This window comes from Schistocerca gregaria, chromosome 1 (genome assembly GCF_023897955.1).
Source record: "Schistocerca gregaria isolate iqSchGreg1 chromosome 1, iqSchGreg1.2, whole genome shotgun sequence".
Lineage (NCBI taxonomy): Eukaryota > Metazoa > Arthropoda > Insecta > Orthoptera > Acrididae > Schistocerca > Schistocerca gregaria.
Genome location: NC_064920.1, coordinates 830,362,003 through 830,383,839, shown reverse-complemented (window position 1 = coordinate 830,383,839; position 21,837 = coordinate 830,362,003). Strand labels below are relative to the sequence as shown.

At 40.8% G+C, this 21,837-nt stretch overlaps 1 protein-coding gene across 2 annotated transcripts in view; it reads right to left on the bottom strand.

Annotated features, from left to right (window-relative positions):
* LOC126271981 (E3 ubiquitin-protein ligase TRIM37-like) overlaps positions 1-21,837 on the bottom strand; it is a 265,524-nt gene that overhangs the window by 20,528 nt on the left and 223,159 nt on the right. For both annotated transcript variants that reach the window (XM_049974450.1, XM_049974459.1), the window contains exon 16: positions 1,053-1,261. In XM_049974450.1, coding sequence (XP_049830407.1) covers positions 1,053-1,261 — 209 coding nt within the window. The remainder of the gene's footprint in view (positions 1-1,052; positions 1,262-21,837) is intronic.

Genomic DNA, 21,837 nt, shown 5'->3' with positions numbered 1-21,837 from the left:
CTGCCACATGAGTGGCCTTGTTTTGATTCCAAGCCCATGAAAATGTTCAAATGAAGGTGCATTCCATGAAATGTCCAATACATAAAGATGAGGAAAAAAACTGGTACATCTGAGACTGGTAATCACTGCTTTGAGTTTCGTTTCGGTTGTTTTTTCTCTCCTTGATACACTTCAAAAGCCTACAGGATTTAAATGTAAAATCCATCAAATATATGCTAATTATCTAATATGCTAATTATCTAACTGCCATTTTTATTAAATATTCACATCATACAATTTCTGATTACAGATTGCATACAAAAATCCAGTTTTTAATTGCATCTATAAATTCTTAATTATTTATATTTTGTAAAAAATTGATGATAAAGATTGATTAAATTTAAAAAAAACATTACAAATTAATTTTGTTCATCATCATATATTTCAGTTTTACGGAAGTGCTTATAGAACATGCACCTTTGTCTAAAGATCAGTACAGCTGAGAACCAAACCTGGACCACTGAGATGCAGGTGAGGATTCTACCACAGAGCCACACAATCTGTCCAAAAATATCAACTTTGCTGTAGGGTATTACAGATGCTCGGAAACTTCAAAGTCAATTTTCTTGGGAATTTTTGAGAGTTGATTGAATGACTTTGGGAGGTTGCTATTTAAGTTCTGAACTTCATGTACCATATGTGAATTAAAACAAAACAAAAAACAAAATAAAATAAATACAAGACTGATTGTCATGTGGTCTCCTGTAAGTATTATTTCTGCAAAAAGGATCAATAACAAGAAATGACTTTTTTGATCTAGGTAAGCATTTGAGGTACTCAGTGGCTCTGCCTGAAGGAAGTAGTAAAAGGAATTCCAAGGTTGCTGGAAATCACCTGATACCAGGTAAATAAGAAACTAACATTCATCTACAGAGTTTTGTGATGACTGCTATCAACATGTATACCTGATGGAAACAAAACAACAAATATATTTATACTTAATTATATTTTCATAATTTACAGAACACAAAGAAACAAAAAAATGAAAACAAAACACAACTAACAATACTAACCTTGCTGCAGAGAACAGAAAAATGAGGGAGACCAGCTGAAGGATGAAGTAATTGAGTCAATATTTGTTGCATTACGAGGCAGTTGCCTTGGAAGAGATGTAGGTGATGCAGGAATGGTCACAGGTGGTATGGTTAGACGCTGTTCAGGTAGAGAATTCCCACATCCAACGCCATGGGTGATATTGCTTTCCTCCTCCTCAGGAATTATGCTGCAAGGAATGACAACAACCTTCATTCATTCATACAGTGTTCTGACAGGCACATTTAAAATTTCCTGGTGCAACTATAGTCAAGGAACAAAATAAACACACAAGTGAATAAAACTGTAAGTACATGAATCATCCTGATCTCTACTGTTTTGTTTCTTATGGTCATAAAGTGGTTGTTGTTGTTGTCGTCAGTCCTGAGACTGGTTTGATGCAGCTCTACATGCTACTCTATCCTGTGCAAGCTTCTTCATCTCCCAGTACTTACTGCAACAGACAGCCTTCTGAATCTGCTTAGTGTATTCATCTCTTGGTCTTCCTCTACGATTTTTACCCTCCACACTGCCCTCCAATGCTAAATTTGTGATCCCTTGATGCCTCAGAACATGTCCTACCAGCCGGTCCCTTCTTCTTGTCAAGTTGTGCCACAAACTCCTCTTCTCCCCAATTCTATTCAATAACTCCTCATTAGTTTTATGATCTACCCATCTAATCTTCAGTAGCACCACATTTCGAAAGCTTCTATTCTGTTCTTGTCCAAACTATTTATCGTCCATGTTTCACTTCCATGCATGGCTACACTCCATACAAATACTTTCAGAAAAGACTTCCTGACACTTAAATCTATACTCGATGTTAACAAATTTCTCTTCTTCAGAAACGCCTTCCTTGCCATTGCCTGTCTACATTTTATATCCTCTCTATTTCGACCATCATCAGTTATTTTGCTCCTTCACTACTTTAAGTGTCTTATTTCCTAATCTAATTCCCTCAGCATCACCCGACTTAATTCGACTTTTGTTATCAACATAAATTTTCAGCTGCAAGTAAAAGACAACTGGAGTAGGCAACACAGCCCAGAGGAAAGCTGCATACCAAACACCTCTGAAGAAAAGGCAGCAGCTTGTGAATGTTTACAAACAGGGTAGTAAAGAAGAAAGGGGGGAGGGAGGCAGGGGGGTGAGAGGGAGAGAGGGAGGGGGAGTGAGAGGGAGGGGGAGTGAGAGGGAGGGGGAGAGGGAGGGAGGGAGGGAGGGGGAGAGAGAGGGAGGGAGGGAGGGGGAGGGGGAGAGGGAGGGAGAGGGAGGGAGGGGGGTGAGAGGGAGGGAGGGAGGGGGAGAGGGAGGGAGGGAGGTGAGAGGGAGGGAGGGGGGTGAGAGGGAGGGAGGGAGGGGGAGAGGGAGGGAGGGAGGGGGAGGGAGGGGGGTGAGAGGGTGGGGGAGAGGGAGAGAGGGAGGGGGAGTGAGAGAGAGTGGGAGAGAGAGTGGGAGAGAGAGAGAGAGAGGGAGAGGGGGGGGGGTTGGAAGAGTGAGTGAGAGTGGTAGTGTGAGGGTCAGAGAGAGAGAGTGTGTGTGTGGTTAGAGAGAGTGTGTGTGGGTAGAGAGAGTGTAGGACTTGAGAGAAGAATGTGTGTATGATATAAATTGTAAAAAACTCCAATTTATCCTGTGAGCTATTTGTATCAACGAATAAAACTCTGGAATTTTATGCAATACATTTTACATCTGTACATGCTAAGCAAGATAGAGAGAGCTTTGAAAGACATGCTATGGTTTAATTTTCTTCTCCTCACAACATCACGTGTGGGTCTTAGTACCTTCAACAAGTTTCTTACATTCTGCCCTCTCCGGTGTGGTTCTTCGTCATCCTCTAACTGGAGAGCTATCACACACTCTTCCACACCAGCCATACACTGTTTTCATTGTTTCCCTGTCTATCTTATTGCAGCTGGCCTCCATTCCTAAACCTTTGTCATTATACCCTGAACATTTCTAAGTCAAGCTATTTTTCCTACTTTTTATTGATCACATTCAGAATTTTTTCTATACCTCCATGTATCATTAATATCCTAAATGCCCCAATAAACCATATACTTTGAGCTCCAAACCATCAACGCTCATTAATGTCCTTGTTTGACATCTGTAGACTGACCGAACTGACCGTGACCTTATGTATTTGGGGTCAAGTAAGTCCGTTTGTATTCCTGGAGACCAACAACTTCTTAAACAGTGGAAGGATTCTATCATCACTTAATATGGGCAATTTGATTTCATTTGCAATGAAATTTGTCTTAGTAGTATCACATTCTCGACATTCAAAATTTTGCACACATTTCAAGTTGACACCAGCTAGCAATAAATTATGACTTATAGCCAATACATTGGTTTGTGCATATTTTCTGTTTGTGCATGAAAAACATTTGCTGAACATCTCCTGGATTAGTTACACAAGGATATACCACACAAGACATCTGCAAAGACAGAAAAATCTCACAGGAAATGATCACAATAATAGCACAAAGATTATTTCAAATGTTGCGGCATACAACCAGCAGAGCGGTAGATGTGATGGTCAACACTTCATTAAATATTCACTGGGAACTACTGTAAGATAATTTGCTATCAGTGCAAGAATCATCTCCATCATGTTATCTGACAGCCTCTGCTACATAAAGGCTCCTTTAGCTTTTCACCACATTAAGGCCTTCAGCTACACACATCTGCATTGACTGTGAATACAGTGGAACTTCGATTTTACGTTCTCAGGTTTTATTTTATGTTTTTCACAATTCTACACCATAAGTTTGTAGCCCCTGTGAAAAACCCGTAAGATCAATGTTAATTCTGTTATTTTATGTTTCTTCCTAGGAAGGTTTACTAGATTCTACGTTCTTACTCGACAATTCATTTTACTTCTTCCCTTTATCTTCCTATTGACATTTGATGCGATTGGGTAAGTTGTAAGTGGCACAAAAGACAAACGGTTTGCACCGTGTGTAGTGGCAGGGTTTAGGGGATATTTCACGCCATTGCGGAGACGGGAGACGTGAGAGAGAAAATGGTGACACAATCCACGATCGGTGTTGCCAACACAACTTGCAAAGTTTAGCATCACCACATAATGATGGGTCGCGTACGTTAGGTTAGTGGTTAGGTTACTGTTGTTTAACGTCCCATCGACAACGAGGTCATTAGAGACGGAGTGCAAGCTCGGGTTAGGTAAGGATGGGGAAGGAAATCGGCCGTGCCCTTTCAAAGGAACCATCCCGGCATTTGCCTGAAACGATTTAGGGCAATCACGGAAAACCTAAATCAGGATGACTGGAGACGGGATCGAACCGTCGTCCTCCCGAATGCGAGTCCAGTGTGCTAACCACTGCGTCACCTCGCTCGGTTGGTCGCGTACGTTTCACACGACCTTTTGCAGGAGCTGATGTAATGGTGGCGCTGTGCAGGTGATCAGAAATGAGGCTATCGATTTGTCGGTCGCTATAGCGCGAAGTTGATGGTTACGAATGCGTTAATGATAGGAGAATCTCAATTTTAGCAAGAACTCTTTAGGGGAATATGTTTGCGATTGCGCAATGTGCGAAATATCTGTGACAAGAAAAAATGTTAATGTTATTGCTCATCGTTTCACTTGCAGCAATTTATGCTGTTCTCTTGGGTTCCTACCTAATCACACACTAGGAAACCGCCATGTATTTGGAAATAAACAGGCGAATATTTATTCCAGCCCTCGTTCTCTAACCAGAGAACTTTTTTAACAACATTGAATATTGCAGAACATAATGTACTACAATCATAACAAAAAAAAAAAAAAACATTCGCATACAGCTAGTTGCTAACCTGTAACCTCAAACTCAGCTAACCATGACATTACGCTGTAGCTTACTCAGGTGCATTCTGTATTGTGTACAAATTATCATAAAATCTCACATCACTGATGCTTTATTAATTGGCATTTAATGGTTAGATTAGATTAGATTAGATTAATACTTGTTCCATAGATCATGAATACGACACTTCGTAATGATGTGGAACGTGTCAGGTTAATAATAGATGTCTGTACAAGAAATTACATTACACAAAATATTGCATGACACTAATGATTAAGGTTTTTTTTTTTTTACTTACTTTATATCTAAAAATTCAGCCAATGAGTAGAAGGAGTTGTCATCTAGAAATTCTTTTAATTTATTTTTAAATGTTAGTTGGCTATCTGTCAGGCTTTTGATGCTGTTTGGTAGGTGCCCAAAGACTTTTGTGGCAGCATAATTTACCCCTTTCTGTGCCAAAGTCAGATTTAACCCTGCATAGTGAAGATCATCCTTTCTCCTGGTGTTATAGGTATGCACACTGCTATTACTTTTGAATTGGGTTGGATTATTATCAACAAATTTCATAAGGGAATATATATACTGTGAGGATCCCTAGATCCTTAAATAGATGTCTGCAGGATGACCGTGGGTGGGCTCCAGCAATTATTCTGATTACACGTTTTTGTGCAATGAATACTTTTCTACTCAACGATGAATTACCCCAGAATATGATGCCATACGAAAGCAGTGAATGAAAGTAGGCATAGTAAGCTAATTTACTGAGATTCTTATCACCAAAATTTGCAATAACCCTAATAGCATACGTAGCTGAACTCAGACGTTTCAGCAGACCATCAATGTGTTGCTTCCAGTTTAACCTCTCATCAATGGACACACCTAAAAATTTTGAAAATTCTACCTTAGCTACAGACTTCTGTTCAAATTCTATATTTATTACTGGAGTTGTGCCATTTACTGTACGGAACTGTATATACTGTGTTTTATCAAAATTTAAAGAGAGTCCGTTTGCTGAGAACCACTTAATAATTTTGTGAAAAACATCATTTACAATTACATCACTTAGTTCTTGGTTTTTGGATGTTATTACTATACTTGTATCATCAGCAAAAAGAACTAACTTTGCATCTTCATCAATGCGGAATGGTAAGTCATTAATGTATATCAAGAACAGTAAAGGACCTAAGACCGAACCCTGTGGGACCCCGTGCTTGATAGCACCCCAGTTTGAGGAATCAGCTGTTTTAACATTACACGAACCACTTATTTCAACTTTCTGCATTCTTCCAGTTAAGTATGAATTAAACCATTTGTGCACTGCTGGAAATGCCATCAATTCCGTAAGAGCTTTTACTTTTCAGTGAGTTTATTATTTTACTGATTTCAGAGGGAGAGGTTGGTGGAATTACAGCTGTTTCAAACTGTGCAGGTATGGCCTCTTCTATTAATAACCTTGCCTCTTCTAGTGAAGATCTAGATCCTATTTTCTCCACAACATTTAAAAAATGATTATTCAAAATATTTTCAATTTCTGATTGTTTGTTAGTGCACTTGTCATTCAGTTTTATTGCACTAAAGTCTTCCTGTGCTCTTGGTTGCCCTGTTTCCCTTTCAATAATATTCCAAATTGCTTTAATTTTATTATCAGAGTTACTGATCTCAGACATGATACACATGCTTCTGGACTTTTTAATAACTTTTCTTAGTACCGCACAATAGTTTTTATAATATTGAACAATTTCGGGGTCAGTACTCCATCTTGCTGTTAGATACAGTTCTCTTTTGCGGTTGCAAGATATTCTTATTCCTTTAGTTAGCCAATTAGTGTTAGCCACAATTAGTGTGACATATCTGTGATACACTTTCAATGCACCATTGCTTTAAAACGGTATACTATGCACGTACTACCTTGTTACAAGGTAGCACACACCACGAAAGTACGATGGAAATGAACAAACAAAATGCATATGGGAGATCAATCACATGTGCTCGCAAAAGTCTATAGTTGAAAGCGCATAACTGGCATCGTCATTCTCCTTACATTTGCATGGTCTGCGACAATGTTTGTTGTACTGATTTCGCATTATCTGCCACGTCATGTCTAGATTCGAGGAAACTTCAATGCGCGCTGCAGCATTAGTAACAGCTGAAGGTTTACACAAACAAAACTAAAGACTACGTCATCTATTTTGTTTTTGTTTTATTAGGCCTGTTGACATGAAGGCCATTAGCATCTCTCTCTGTTTCGTAGTTTTACAGAATAAAATTGCATTTATCAAAGGATTTCGTAATTGGTTTTAAAACTGATATTATTTTGATGGTGAGAGTGTGTAGTAGTTGGTAAGGTTGATAAAATTGTATTAGTTGTATGAAATCGATTTGCTGGTTTGCATACAGTCGTCATCTTTGGTGAGCGAAAACATATTATGGAAAAAGTGGTGGAAACAATGTGCTACAAGCAGGAACTGACTGTGGCAGACAGCTGTAGTTTCTGTAATTTCACTTAGATATCATCTAACGATTTTGTATTTCTGGCAAATATAGTATCACAGTTTCTTAAAAAAAGGGCAGAAATTTCAGGGAAGCAGTTACAACCAGGCATGTTGTTAGTCTTAGTTTTTTGTCAATGGGAGACTCGTTCCCGAGCCCTGAGCATTTTTTTCGTATTTGAAAGTAAGCTATGACCTACAACCATATTTTCTTCTCTATGCAGTCTTTGACAGTATCCTATCAAATGTAGCAGCAGTTTTCTGTAGAGCATTTGTTTTATTGCTGTTGTTGTACTGCTTGCTTGATATATTCCAAAAGAAGCTGTCAGTCTGGTACAATGATAAAAATGAAAGTCTGCTGCCTAGTCAACTGCATTTTTTTTTCTTCGAAAAAACTTAATACAGCAAGAGAAAACAAAACACTTAACAACTCTTCACAACTGACGACACAATGCGACATATGAACATATACTTGCGCCACACAGCGGTAACATGCGCTAGCTGGCCTGAAACATAACATCCTTTGATCTGTAATGACACTGCTATGGGTAGATGTTTCCGTGTTTCAAAAGATGTATCCAAACAGTGTCCACATAAAGCAGCTGGAAAAATGTTTCAAGCTTAGTGTGTACGCAGCTTTAAGTCTACTCGACACAATTAAAGTGCCATTGGTTACAGAAGGAATACCCCCTCCCCCCCCCCTCCCCTCCAATATTAGATTCAAATGCTGTACTTCAGGGTTTTCTCTTTAATTCAACATGTTAATCAATTATTGCTTTTTTCTGAGTGAACACAAAATGCGTGTTTTGACTTGAACCCAATGGAATACCTTTGGGATGAGTTAGAATGTTAACTTAGCACAAGACCCCACACACAACTTCATTATCTTCTTTGGTATTACCTCTTGAGGAAGAATTGGCTGCCAGTTCTGAATAGATATTCAGAAACCTCACTGAAAGTCTCCCTAACCAAGTTCAAGGCATCATAAAGATGAAGTGTGAGACACCCTTTATTAATGTTCACTACAGGTGTCTGGACACTTTTGATCAGATTGTGTACTTCTTCACAATAGATGATATGGCCAGAGAACATTACACAGGATACAGCATGCACTTCAATGGAAAAGTCTCATTAGTCAAAAAATTGTGAATTTAACAAACAGTGACCCATTCTTGTCCCTGAGCGCTGATCCTGACACCATTTTCTCATGCTACTGAAAAGGCTTCAAAGTGTAAAGTGGTTTGCAATGCTCTACCATGTACGAGATGCTATCCAAAATTGTCGGGACTGGTGCTGCCATCTGTTGAAAACCTTACCTTTGGAATAATAGGCACTATCACCCATGAAGTAGTTCCCATCCACACTTACACACCGGTCCCAGCGCTTCTGCCACTGGTCAAATGTTTTCTGGAAGTGCTGTTCTTTGAAGGTGTTTATCACCACCAGCAGAGCTTCTTGAATCTAGAGTGTCGAACCGACTGTCTTTCAACTTGAGTTTCAGTTTTGGGAATAGCGGGAAGTCGCAAGGTGCCAAATCTGGTGAGTATGTTGGGTGGGGTTCAACCGCTTTGTTGTTTTTTGCCTAAAAGGTCCTGGTGAACAAGGCCATGTGACAGGGCATGTTGGCGTGACACAAGGCCAGCTTCGTTGACGCAAAAGTTCGAGCCATCGTCGCCACACGTTTTCACGGAGCCGTTGCAAAATATCACAGTAGTATGCAGAATTCACTGTTTGGTTGGGTGGGGCGAATTCTTTGTGCCCAATTCCCTTGGTATCAAAGAAAATGATGATTATGCTCTTCATTTTGCTTTTCACCTGTCTTGCTTTTTTGGGTCTTGGAGAGCCCGGGCTCTTTCACTGGGACGACTGCTGCTTTGTATCTGGGTCATAACCATAAATCCAGCTCTTGTCGCTGGTGACAACCCGTGACAAGAATGTTCGATCCTCAGATGCAGTCTGATGCAGATCCGTGCACACTTCAACACGCTGTGCCTTCTGATTGGCAGTCGAGATCCTTGGCACAAATATTGAAGCGACAGGATGCATGCCCAATTCATCAGATAACATACATTGGCATGTCACATAACCAATATTCACTTCATCCGCAAGATCTTGAATGGTTCAATGTCGATCCGCACGGACCAACTGTTGAAGTTTAGCAACAATGTCTGGCGTTGTGTGGCTAATGGAACTTCCAGTGCGAGCATCATCTTCGAGGTCTGTATGGCCGGCCCTGAACCAAGCATGCCACTCAAACACACGCACGGCTCATGCTCTGTCCCCCCAAACACTTGTTGAACCACTGGAAGGGTCTCTGTAGCACTTTTCCTGAGATTCGCACAAAATTTGATATACAAGTGCTGTTCTGTTTGCAGATCTATTTTAAAATCGCCACACACCAAACAGAGTATTACGGAAATCACTGTGGACACACAACACGTCCTCCCAGTTGAATGCCACTCTGCACACTGACTCATCAGATATGCAGCTCTCGCCACCTGGCGGTACAAAGATCTACTACTCCTACTTTCCCGATGGCACCACTAGTCCTGAAAATTTTGGATTCCACCTTGTATTCCTCAAACAATCAGATATGAGCAAACAATCTGTTCATAGAAACTGAGAGTATACACAGAAGGATCATCAGCTACATCAGCAACTGAACAGGGGCAGCACCTCAGGCAAAGAACACAGGATCCACCAACAGCAGCAGCAACCACACATGTGCTCAAAACCTTTGAGACCTCCAGTGATAATAGAAGCATCCAGTCAGGAGGGTAGGTGCCTGAAACCGACGTGACCTGCTACATTAAATGAGGATTTTTTTGAAGACACTGTGTAAGAAGAGGCACAACTTGGAAAAATATGCAAGTCAAAGCAAACTTCTTAGTTACCACTATAAAAAAAAATCTTGCAAGGAATTCAAACACAACACAAAGAGATTGACACTTCACTAGAAAATAAACAAAATAACAGAAGCATGGGGTAGTAGTGTACTATGATCTCTTTAAGCAAAAATCCAATTGCGGGACACAAAACAAAAAAGGAAAGAGTACTGTGGCTTCATCAGACAAACAATTATTCATTAAGACAGCTGCTGATAAAGGGAGGAATAAAATAAAATACTTATAGTCCTTCATAAATGAAAGAGGAGAAAAGTGACGAAACAGACAGGGCACATCCATCAGCTGAAACATGGTGAAAGTGATGTAGATCCTCTCGATATAGTGAACATCTTTAACATATATTTTGAAAGCATAGCAGATGAAGTAAGTAGAATGCAAAAAACTGCATGCATAAATCATACCAGTGCATTCATCACAGCAACTGAGACAGAAGTTTCAAATCTAATAAAGCAGCTAAAAGTCAAACGTTCATCTGGCTAGATGGAAGGATGGAAGATTGCAGTTTAATGTCCCACCAACAGGGTCCATTATGAAACTAGCTTGGAGTGATTTATGGAGATCAAGGAAAATCTAAATCAGGATAGCCACATGGGCATTTGCACAGTTGCACATAGGTAGGAATGATCATCAAAATAAAATAAGAGAAATCAGAGCTCGAACAGAAAGGTTTAGGTGTTCGTTTTTCCCGCTCGCTGTTCGGGAGTGGAATAGTAGAGAGATAGTATGATTGTGGTTCGATGAACCCTCTGCCAAGCACTTAAATGTGAATTACAGAGTAGTCATGTAGATGTAGATGTCCTCCGAAATGTGAGTCCAGTGTGCTAATCACATCTGGCTAGATGGTATTACATAACATCTCATAAATGGATGCAGGTAAAGATTACTGACAACTGTAACACACGTACTGAACGTTGCAACAGACGAAGACATATTCACTAACAGCAGGTAAAGTAAGAGCATATTGAGGAAAGGAACACAGGTGAACTAGGAAACTTCAGACCAATATCACTATGAAATGATGATAAAAACTAGAAGTTAAGTTTTATAACAAAATTTAAAATATTACACTCATCACAACATGTTTTCAGTCTATGAGCAATGAGTTAAGTTGAACATGTTACAAATTCACTTGACAGACAACAGAATGGTTGTTGTATCTTCATCAACTTCTCTGAAGCATTGGACAGCATGAATCATTCCGAGCTAATCAAGAAACTGTTTGGGATTTGAAAGACTAAATTGTTCATTATAAATATGAAACATTGCACCAAAATCTGAGGGGAAAATGTGGGGGAAATACAATCAACTAAAAATGTGAAGTGCCAATTGTCGCATATGGTATGCCGCAAAGGTCCACGCTCATGTCAACACTACTATCTATGCAAATTATTTCCCAGAAAATATCAATCAGAAACTTACAAAGTATGCTGATGACAACAATTATCTATGCAGCTCAGACAGAGGAGAAACTTTAAACTGCAGTTGTCCTGCATATTGAAAAGGCAAATAAATATCTAATGCAATGTCTGTCTGTACCATAGTCTTTAAAAAAAATGAGTGATCTGTATAATGTAAACATTAAATTAAATAGAAAGTGAACTGAAGAAGTATGCAACACAACATTTTTAATGACTATTGGAGAATGCATTTGACCAGGAGGGAGCACATACATGTGCTGTGTAAAAAGATAAACACAGATTTTTCTCAAATGCAATATGGCAAAAACTGTGTGTAATAGGGTTGTTGAGCAACATCTTTTCTATTCAATTCACAGCTGAAGAACTTCATAACAGGCTACTTGACAAGAGTATTTGTAATTCAGAAATGAGCTGTGAGGTGTATAACAAAACTACCAAGACTAACTTCTACACAACATAATATTGTGACAGTGTACTGAGAATATTATGGCAGTGAGAGCATCTGATGATCACCTCCTTAATAAAGACATGCACGGCTACGTAACAAGAGGAAAGGAAAATTACTATAGATGACAGTGAAAATCACTATGTGACAAGAGAGCTCCAGATGAAGCCAGTAAAACGTCTTTCAACAAATAACATAGTAAAATGAACTGAAATGTTTCAGAATCTCTTAGAAGTGCAATATGATTGAGTATTTAAAATGAAGTTAATTTCTGATGTTACATTGTAAAAGAAAATATGTAATAAACTTTTATGTGCCTGGAGAATGCAATTTTTGTTTTTATTTATTATATATGTAACATGTTGTATATTTAATGTAGCATTGTAAATACTACACCCAAGAAATTAATGCTGGCATCATCATCTATGTGGATGTCTCCATATGTTATACACATACTGGAACACGTTTTTAACTGCATGCAGTGGGTCCTTTCAAAGCTGAATGACAGTAAATTAGCTTTAAACTATTTACTAATGTAGTGAAAATTTGATTAGCACAAATTTTTAAATCTAGTCTCTCTCTCTCTCTCTCTCTCTCTCTCTCTCTCTCTCTCTCTCTCTCTTTTTGTGTGTGTGTGTGTGTGTGTGTGTGTGTGTGTGTGTGTGTGTGTGTGAGTGTGTGAGTGAGTGAGTGAGTGAGTGAGTGAGAGAGTGAGAGAGTGAGAGAGAGAGAGAGAGAGAGAGAGAGAGAGAGAGAGAGAGAGAGAGAGAGAGAGGGGGGGGGGGGGGGGGGGGAGGGAGAGGAAAGGATGGTTGGTTTTTAAGGGGGGGGGGGGGGGCAAACTGCTAAGTCATCGGCCCCTCATTCTGATTGAAATTATTCCACAAGGGTGGGAGTAAAATAAGTGAGACATACAAAAAACAACTGGAAGAAAGGAGAAAACCACAAGAGTGACAGAAGGGCAACAAACACTAAAATGGACAAAATCGGAAAGATAAAAACGAGAGAGCAGATTACCATGGCTGGTTAGCCATGAAACTAAAAAGGAGAAGCCAGCCACTCTGCAACATATTAAAACCTCCATCCTAAAAGCACTAGGATGGAGGACACAGAGGGACAAAGGACATGGGCTAAAACTCAGATCTAATGATAAAATCCACCGTCACTAATAAGACATAAAACTAAATCTGCTGTAGAGGCACTGACATGCAACAATGAAGGTAGGCTGCTGGAAAAGTTAAAAGTCCACGGCAGAGAGGCTCAAAGTGGGCAGTCCAGCTAGAGGTGGACGACTTTCATTTGGGAGCCACAGCAACAATGAGGTGGGTCCTCGCGCCGGAGAAGGTAACCAATGCAGAGTCGACAAAGGACAACTGATTCCCTGCGTTAAGCCTGCAGGGAAAACTTCCACACATTCGCTGTCTCCTTAATGACACACAGTGGTTGTGCGTACTGTTCACGCCATTCCGTCTCCGAAAGCCAAAAAACCCTGTTGCGTAAGACAGAACGCAGGTCAGTTTCAGAGATGCCCATCTCCAGAAGCGGTCTCCACAAGGACATTGGTCACCTGACTTGTCCTAAAAGCTCGCACTGCTAGGCAAACACCACAGCGGTGCACTGGGCCGAGTAAATGCAATGCTGATGGCACCGCTGAACTGTGAACCAGACTATCACAGTGAAGGCAGAACTGAACAAGGGCTATGTAGAGCTGCAGCGGTGTAGAGTGATCTGCACCCCAGCTGGTGTTGCTCAAGCAGTGGAGGGCACTGAGGTGCTGCCAGCACTTCCACTTAAGCTGACAAAGGTGAGGGAGACAAGTCAGTTTGGTGTCAAAAACCAGTCCTAAGAATCGATATGTCTCCACTACAGTGAGTGGATCATCATTAAGATAAAGTTCTGGTTATGGATAAACGGTACGATGCTGACAGAAGTGCACGACAAACAAGTTCACGGCTGAAAACTGGAAGGCGTGGGCTAGAGCCCATGACTGTGCCTTGTGAATGGCATCCTGTAGGTGCCACTCAGCAACAACACCAGTACTGGGGGAGCAGTATGTTTTAATGGGATGAGCTGGTTTTGAGTTAATCTTATAAGTCATGAGCCATTGAGATGTGCAACAATCCATGGAGAAACAAGTGCCGTCAATGACAACCAGATTTCCCACACAAAATCTGTTACATCCTTTTCGGTACTGACAATACGTCATCCTGGCTCAAAGTGTGTGTGTGCAGGCTGACCTCTTTCTAATTACTATAAAAGTATTCTCCTTTTAGTACCATACCATAAACTGCCGTCAAAATGCCTGACAGCCATAACACTGCATAGGTCAATATTTCTACTTTGTGTAGGCCTGCATACATTGCAATGTCTAGTTATTACTGCAGCTCACACTTTAACTTGAACCTGGTCAACAAACCAGGAAGGGGGGAGAAAACCCAGATGGCACAAACTGCAACGCTGTCATTAAAGTGAAGGACCTCATGTTGGACAGCAGTTTCAGCAATTGGATGGTCCAGCTGTTCTTGGCCACAGCCATTCACGTGAATTCATCACTCAGTATCATTTAGGACTGGGAGCAACAGAATCACATTTTCTGATGGTCAGCTACATCTCATTGTGCCATGAAGTGAGAAATATCCTTCCCACATCTTCGCCCCTCTCACAATGGTATTCTGCTACTCACCCAACCTACACAATACCCTTCTAAGTCCCTACTCCACTCACACTCTGAATCCTTTGCCTCATTGCTCTTATCCCCATAACAGGTCTAGATGCAAGACCTATTCCATACATCCTCTCACTATCAACTACCCCAGTTCTGTAACGGGCGCTTTGTATGCCATAAAAGGCAGGGCTACCTGTGAAAGCAGCCATGTGATCTACCAACTTAGCTGCAACCACTGTGCCACATTCTATTTCAGCATGACAACTAAAGGTGGGTCCACACTGAGCACTGCTGCACCCCGCGCACAGCTGTAACAGAGGGGAGAGCGCTGTCCGCGCCGCTCCAAGGCGCACACTGTGTTCCAGTTGGAGCACGCGCATGCTCTGAAGATGGGGAGAGAGAAGCCCCGTCTAAACTGAGCGTGCGCAGACGCGCCACTTCCTTTGATGTACCGAGAACAGCCGGAAAACTGGGCGGCGCGGCATGACGCGACGCAGTGCGGTTCACCGTCCACACTGAGCGTGCAGAGCCGCGCAAGGCCGTTTTGCGCAGTGCGGCGCAGCGTGCTCAGTGTGGACCTGCCTTAATAAGTTGTCTGCTAACACAAATGGCTGTCGCCAAACTTTTGCTAAGAGACAGCTGGACCACCCGACACTGAATGTGTCGCCCAACACAATGCGCTTCACTTTAATTACTGCTTCATAGCATGAGCCATCTGGATTCTTCCCAACAACACCAGTTTTTCCAAAGTGCTCAATTGTGAACTCTCCCTACAACATATCCTTCATTCCCCATAACACCCCCCCCCCCCCCCCCCCCAGCCTCAAAGTTCAGTATTCCCTGTCTTCCACCTACCTCTCACCTTCCTTTCTCCCACTTCAGTACTACGCACACCTTCTATCCCACCTTTACATCTACATGCTTGTTTCCCTCTGCCTACTACTCTCCCTGTCACCCCGCTCCCCTGCCGCCCCCTCCCCCATGCCTTGCCTGGTGGTCCCAACCTATCCATACCACATCCCTGAATTCTCCCACAGGCAGCACTAGCATCTTCCCCCATCCCTAATCTGTTACCCCTCCCCACCCCAAGCTTCTTCCTTAGCTGCACTATCCACCACAGCTAAATTGCTGTTCACATCTGAAACAGTTGCTTGGAGACACTGGCCATGTATGTGTAAGTCTTGCTTGTTTGAATGTGTGAGAATTTTCTACTCAGAAGATGGACTTTGCTCAATAGCTGAAATATTTTAGCATTCTTTTTTATTTTACCTGTCTGTAGTTCAATGCCTCCTCTAGGAGGTGAGTAGCAATCTGTTCTCCCATATTGTTTTTATTTCATCCTGGACTTTCTATGGCTTGAACAGTTATTATATGCAAAGGAAGTTTTCTTACCATTTGTACATTAGTTCACTGAGCTGTTGTGTGGAAAGTACGAAATTACTGTACAGCTGATCGTTATCATGATAGACAATTTTAATAAATATGAAAATCTACTCTAATGAAGTTGTGTATAATTATTTAAAAGTAACTAAGGCTCCTCGTAACCGACAAATGGACTCTGGTGGTAAGAAGAAGAAGAAGAAGAAGAAGAAGAAGAAGAAGGAGATGATGATCTATATCTATATATCTACATCTACATATATACTCCGCTAGCCACCAAGCGGTGTGTGGCGGAGGGCACTACTCGCACCAAAGTCATATTTACCCCCTGTTCCATTCGCGGCTCGCGCGAGGGAAAAATGACTGTCTGAACGCCTCAGTAGGAGCTCTTACTTCCCTTATGTTTGAATGGTGGTCACTGCACGATTTGAAAGTTGGCAGTAATAATATATGCTCTACATCCTCAGTGAAGATCGAATTTCGGAATTTAGTGAGCAGCCCCTTCTGTTTAACATGCCTTCTACCTGCAAGTGTGTCCCACTTCAAACTTTCTATGAGATTTGTAATGCTTTCGCGATGGCTAAATGTACCAGTCACAAATCTTGCTGCTCTTCTTTGGACCTTATCAAACTCTTGAATCGGACCCAACTGGTAAGCATCCCATTTGGACGAACAATACTCCAAGACTGGACGAACTAACGTATTGTAAGCTATTTCCTTTTTATAAGGACTGCATCGCTTCAGGATTCTACCAATAAACCGCAATCTAGAGTTTGCCTTACCCGTGACTTGTGTAATCTGATCATTCCACTCGAGATCATTTCGAATGGTCACACCCAGATTCTTGACGGGTGTTACCGCTTCCAAAGACTGGGCATTTATTTTGTACTCTTACATTAATAGGGATTTTTGCCTTTTATACGCAGTAGCTTACACTTACTAATATTGAGAGATAAGTGCCAGTCATTACATCATGCATTTATTTTGTGCAAATCCTAATTGATTTAATCACAACTTTCGTGTGATACTACTATCCTGTAGACTACAGCATCATCAGCAAAACAGGCTAATGTCACTGTCAATATCATCAACCAGATCATATTTGTAAATAGTGAAAAGCACTGGACCTATTACGCTCCCCTGGGGTACACCTGATGTTATGCTTATTTCTGTTGAAGTCTTCCCATTCAGGACAACATACTGCTCTCTGTCTGTTAGAAAACTTTCTATCCAACTGCATTCCTCGTCAGGTAGACCGTAAGTGTGAACTTATTGGATCAAGCGACAGTGCAGAATTGAATCGAATGCCTTTCGAAAGTTGAGGAATATGGCATCGACCTGGGAGCCAGTACCTGGAGTCTGTTGTAAGTTGTGTACAAAGAGTCGTGTCTCACATGACCACTGTTTCCTAAATCCATTGTGGTTTCTGCAGATGAGCTTCTCAGAGTCTAGAAAGGTCATTATGTCTGAACACAAAATATGATTCTACAACAAATCAATGTTAGTGAAATTGGCCAGTAATCATGTGCAATAGATTTTCTACCACTTTTATAGATTGCTATGACCAGGGCCTTCTTCCAGTCCCGTGGAAATTTCTGCTGTTCGAATGATCTCTGACAGATGATGGATAAGAATGGTGCTATATTTGTAACATGTTGTTGTTGTGGTCTTCAGTCCTGAGACTGGTTTGATGCAGCTCTCCATGCTACTGTAACCTGTGCAAGCTTCTTCATCTCCCAGTACTTACTGCAACCTACATCCTTCTGAATCTGCTTAGTGTATTCATCTCTTGGTCTCCCTCTATGATTTTTACCTTCCACACTGCCCTCCAAGGCTAAATTTTTGATCCCTTGATGCCTCAGAACATGTCCTACCAACTGACCCCTTCTTCTAGTCAAGTTGTGCCACAAACTCCCCTTCTCCCCAATTCTATTCATTACCTCATTAGTTACGTGATCTACCCATCTAATCTCCAGCATTCATCTGTAGCACCACATTTCGAAAACTTCTATTCTCTTCTTGTCCAAACTATTTATCGTCCTTGTTTCACTTCCATACATGGCTACACTCCATACAAAAACTTTCTGAAACGACTTCCTGACACTTAAATCTATACTCGATGTTAACAAATTTCTCTTCTTCAGAAACACTTTCCTTGCTGTTGCCAGTCTACATTTTATATCCTCTCTAATTTGACCAACATCAGTTATTTTGCTCCCCAAATGGCAAAACTCATCTACTACTTTAAGTGTCTCATTTCCTAATCTAATTACCTCAGCATCACCTGACTTAATTCGACTACATTCCATTATCCTCGTTTTACTTTTGTTGATGTTCATCTTATACCCTCCTTCCAAGACACTGTCCATTCCATTCAACTGCTCTTCCAAGTCCTTTGCTGTCTCTGACAGGATTAAGATGTCATCGGCAAACCTCAAAGTTTTTATTTCTTCTCCATGAATTTTAATACCTACTCCGAATTTTTCTTTTGTTTCCTTCACTGCTTGCTCAATATACAGATTGAATAACATCGGGGAGAGGCTACAACCCTGTCTCACTCCCTTCCCAATCACTGCTTTCCTTTCATGCCCCTTGACTCTTATAATTGCCATCTGGTTTCTGTACAAATTGTAAATAGCCTTCCGCTACCTGTATTTTACCCCTCCCACCTTTAGAATTTGAAAGAGAGTATTCCAGTCAACGTTGTCAAAAGCTTTCTCTAAGTCTACAAATGCTATAAACGTAGGTTTACCCTTCCATAATCTAGCTTCTAAGGTAAGTCGTAGGGTCAGTATTGCCTCACGTGTTCCAACATTTCTATGGAATCCAAACTGATCTTCCCCGAGGTCGGCTTCTACTAGTTTTTCCATTCGTCTGTAAAGAATTCGCGTTAGTATTTTGCAGCTGTGACTTATTAAACTGATAGTTTGGTAATTTTTACATCTGTCAACACCTGCTTTCTTTGGGATTGGAATTATTATATTCTTCTTGAAGTCTGGGAGAATTTCGCCTGAATCATACATCTTGGTCACCAGATGGTAGAGTTTTGTCAGGACTGGCTCTCCCAAGGCTGTCAGTAGTTCAAACGGAATGTTGTTTACTCCTGGGGCCTTGTTTCGAGTCAGGTCTTTCAGTGCTCTGTCAAACTCTTCACGCAGTATCGTATCTCCCATTTCATCTTCACCTACATCCTCTTCCATTTCCATAATATTGTCCTCAAGTACATCGCCCTTGTATAGACCCTCTATATACTCCTTCCACATTTCTGCTTTCCCTTCTTTGTTTAGAACTGGATTTCCATCTGAGCTCTTGATGTTCATACAAGTGGTTCTCTTTTCTCCAAAGGTCTCTTTAATTTTCCTGTAGGCAGTATCTATCTTACCCCTAGTGAGATAAGCCTCTACAGCCTTACATTTGTCCTCTAGCCATTCCTGCTTAGCCATTTTGCACTTCCTGTCGATCTGATTTTTGAGACGCTTGTATTCCTTTTTGCCTGCTTCATTTACTGCATTTTTATATTTTCTCCTTTCATCAATTAAATTCAATATTTCTTCTGTTACCCAAGGATTTCTACTAGTCCTCGTCTTTTTACCTATTTGATCCTCTGCTGCCTTCACTACTTCATCCCTCAAAGCTACCCATTCTTCTTCTATTGTATTTCTTTCCCCCATTCCTGTCAATTGTTCCCTTATGCTCTCCCTGAAACTCTGTACAACCTCTGGTTCTTTCAGTTTATCCAGGTCCCATCTCCTTAAATTCCCACCTTTTTGCAGTTTCTTCAGTTTTAATCTACAGGCCATAACCAATAGAGTGTGGTTACAGTCCACATCTGCCCCTGGAAATGTCTTACAATTTAAAACCTGGTTCCTAAATCTCTGTCTTACCATTATATAATCTATCTGAAACCTGTCAGTATCTCCAGACTTCTTCCATGTATACAACCTTCTTTTATGATTCTTGAACCAAGTATTAGCTATGATTAAGTTGTGCTCTGTGCAAAATTCTACCAGGCAACTTCCTCTTTCATTTCTTTTCCCCAATCCATATTCACCTACTACGTTTCCTTGTCTGCCTTTTCCTACTACCAAATTCCAGTCACCCTTAACTATTAAATTATCATCACCCTTCACTATCTGAATAATTTCTTTTATTTCATCATACATTTCTTCAATTTCTTCGTATCTGCAGAGGTAGTTGGCATATAAACTTGTACTACTATAGTAGGTGTGAGCTTCGTATCTATCTTGGCCACAATAATGCATTCACTATGCTGTTTGTAGTAGCTTACTCACATTCCTATTTTTCTATTCATTATTAAACCTGCTCCTGCATTACCCCAATTTGATTTTGTGTTTATAACCCTGTAGTCACCTGACCAGAAGTCTTGTTCCTCCTGCCACCGAACTTCACTGATTCCCACGACATCTAACTTTAACCTATCCATTTCCCTTTTTAAATTTTCTAATTTCAGCCTTCTGCATATCATCGTCAGTTACATTACCTGTACTATCAGCAAAAGAAGGTATTGAATTATTTGTAGCATTCATAGATTTTAATTACGACCAAAATTTTTTGGGGTTATTTTTAGAATCTGCAGATAAGATATTACTTTCAAATTCGTTAAAAGAATCTCTCATTGTCCTTCTGAAACCTGCTTTTATTTTGCATAATTTCTGTTTGTCATCGGGGTAGTGACTACGTTTAAAATGACTGTGCAAAATTCTTTTATTTCTCAGCATCTTCCTAATATGTTTGTTGAACCAAGGTGGATCCTTTCCCTCTCGTATATTTTTGCTAGGCACATATTTCTCTAGCACGTGGTGGACAATGCCTTTAAATTCTACATCTACATACATACTCCGCAATCCACCATATGGTGCATGGCGGAGGGTACCTCATACCACAACTAGCATCTTCTCTCCCTGTTCCACTCCCAAACAGAACGAGGGAAAAATGACTGCCTATATGCCTTTGTACAAGCCCTAATCTCTACTATCTTATCTTTGTGGTCTTTCCGCGAAATGTAAGTTGGCGGCAGTAAAACTGTACTGCAGTCAGCCTCAAATGTTGGTTCTCTAAATTTCCTCAGTAGCGATTCACGAAAAGAACGCCTCCTTTCCTCTAGAGATTCCCACCAGAGTTCCTGAAGCATTTCTGTAACACTTGTGTGATGATCAAATCTACCAGTAACAAATCTAGCAGCCCGCCTCTGAATTGCTTCTATGTCCTCCCTGATAGGGATCCCAAACGCTCAAGCAGTACTTAAGAATAGGTTGTATTAGTGTTTTATAAGCGGTCTCCTTTACAGATGAACCACATCTTCTACCAATGAACCGAAGACGACTATCTGCCTTCCCCACAACTGCCATTACATGCTTGTCCCACTTCATATCGCTCTGCAATGTTACGCCCAAATATTTAATCGACATGACTGTGTCAAGTGCTACACTACTAATGGAGTATTCAAACATTAAGGGATTCTTTTTCCTGTTTATCTGCATTAATTTAAATTTATCTATATTTATAGTTAGCTGCCATTCTTATCTTGTATCCTCCTACAGTCACTCAACGACGATACCTTCCTGTACACCACAGCATCATCAAATTCTGACCGAAGATGCTCAATATCTTTGAGTCCCACAGTGAATGCTTGGAGC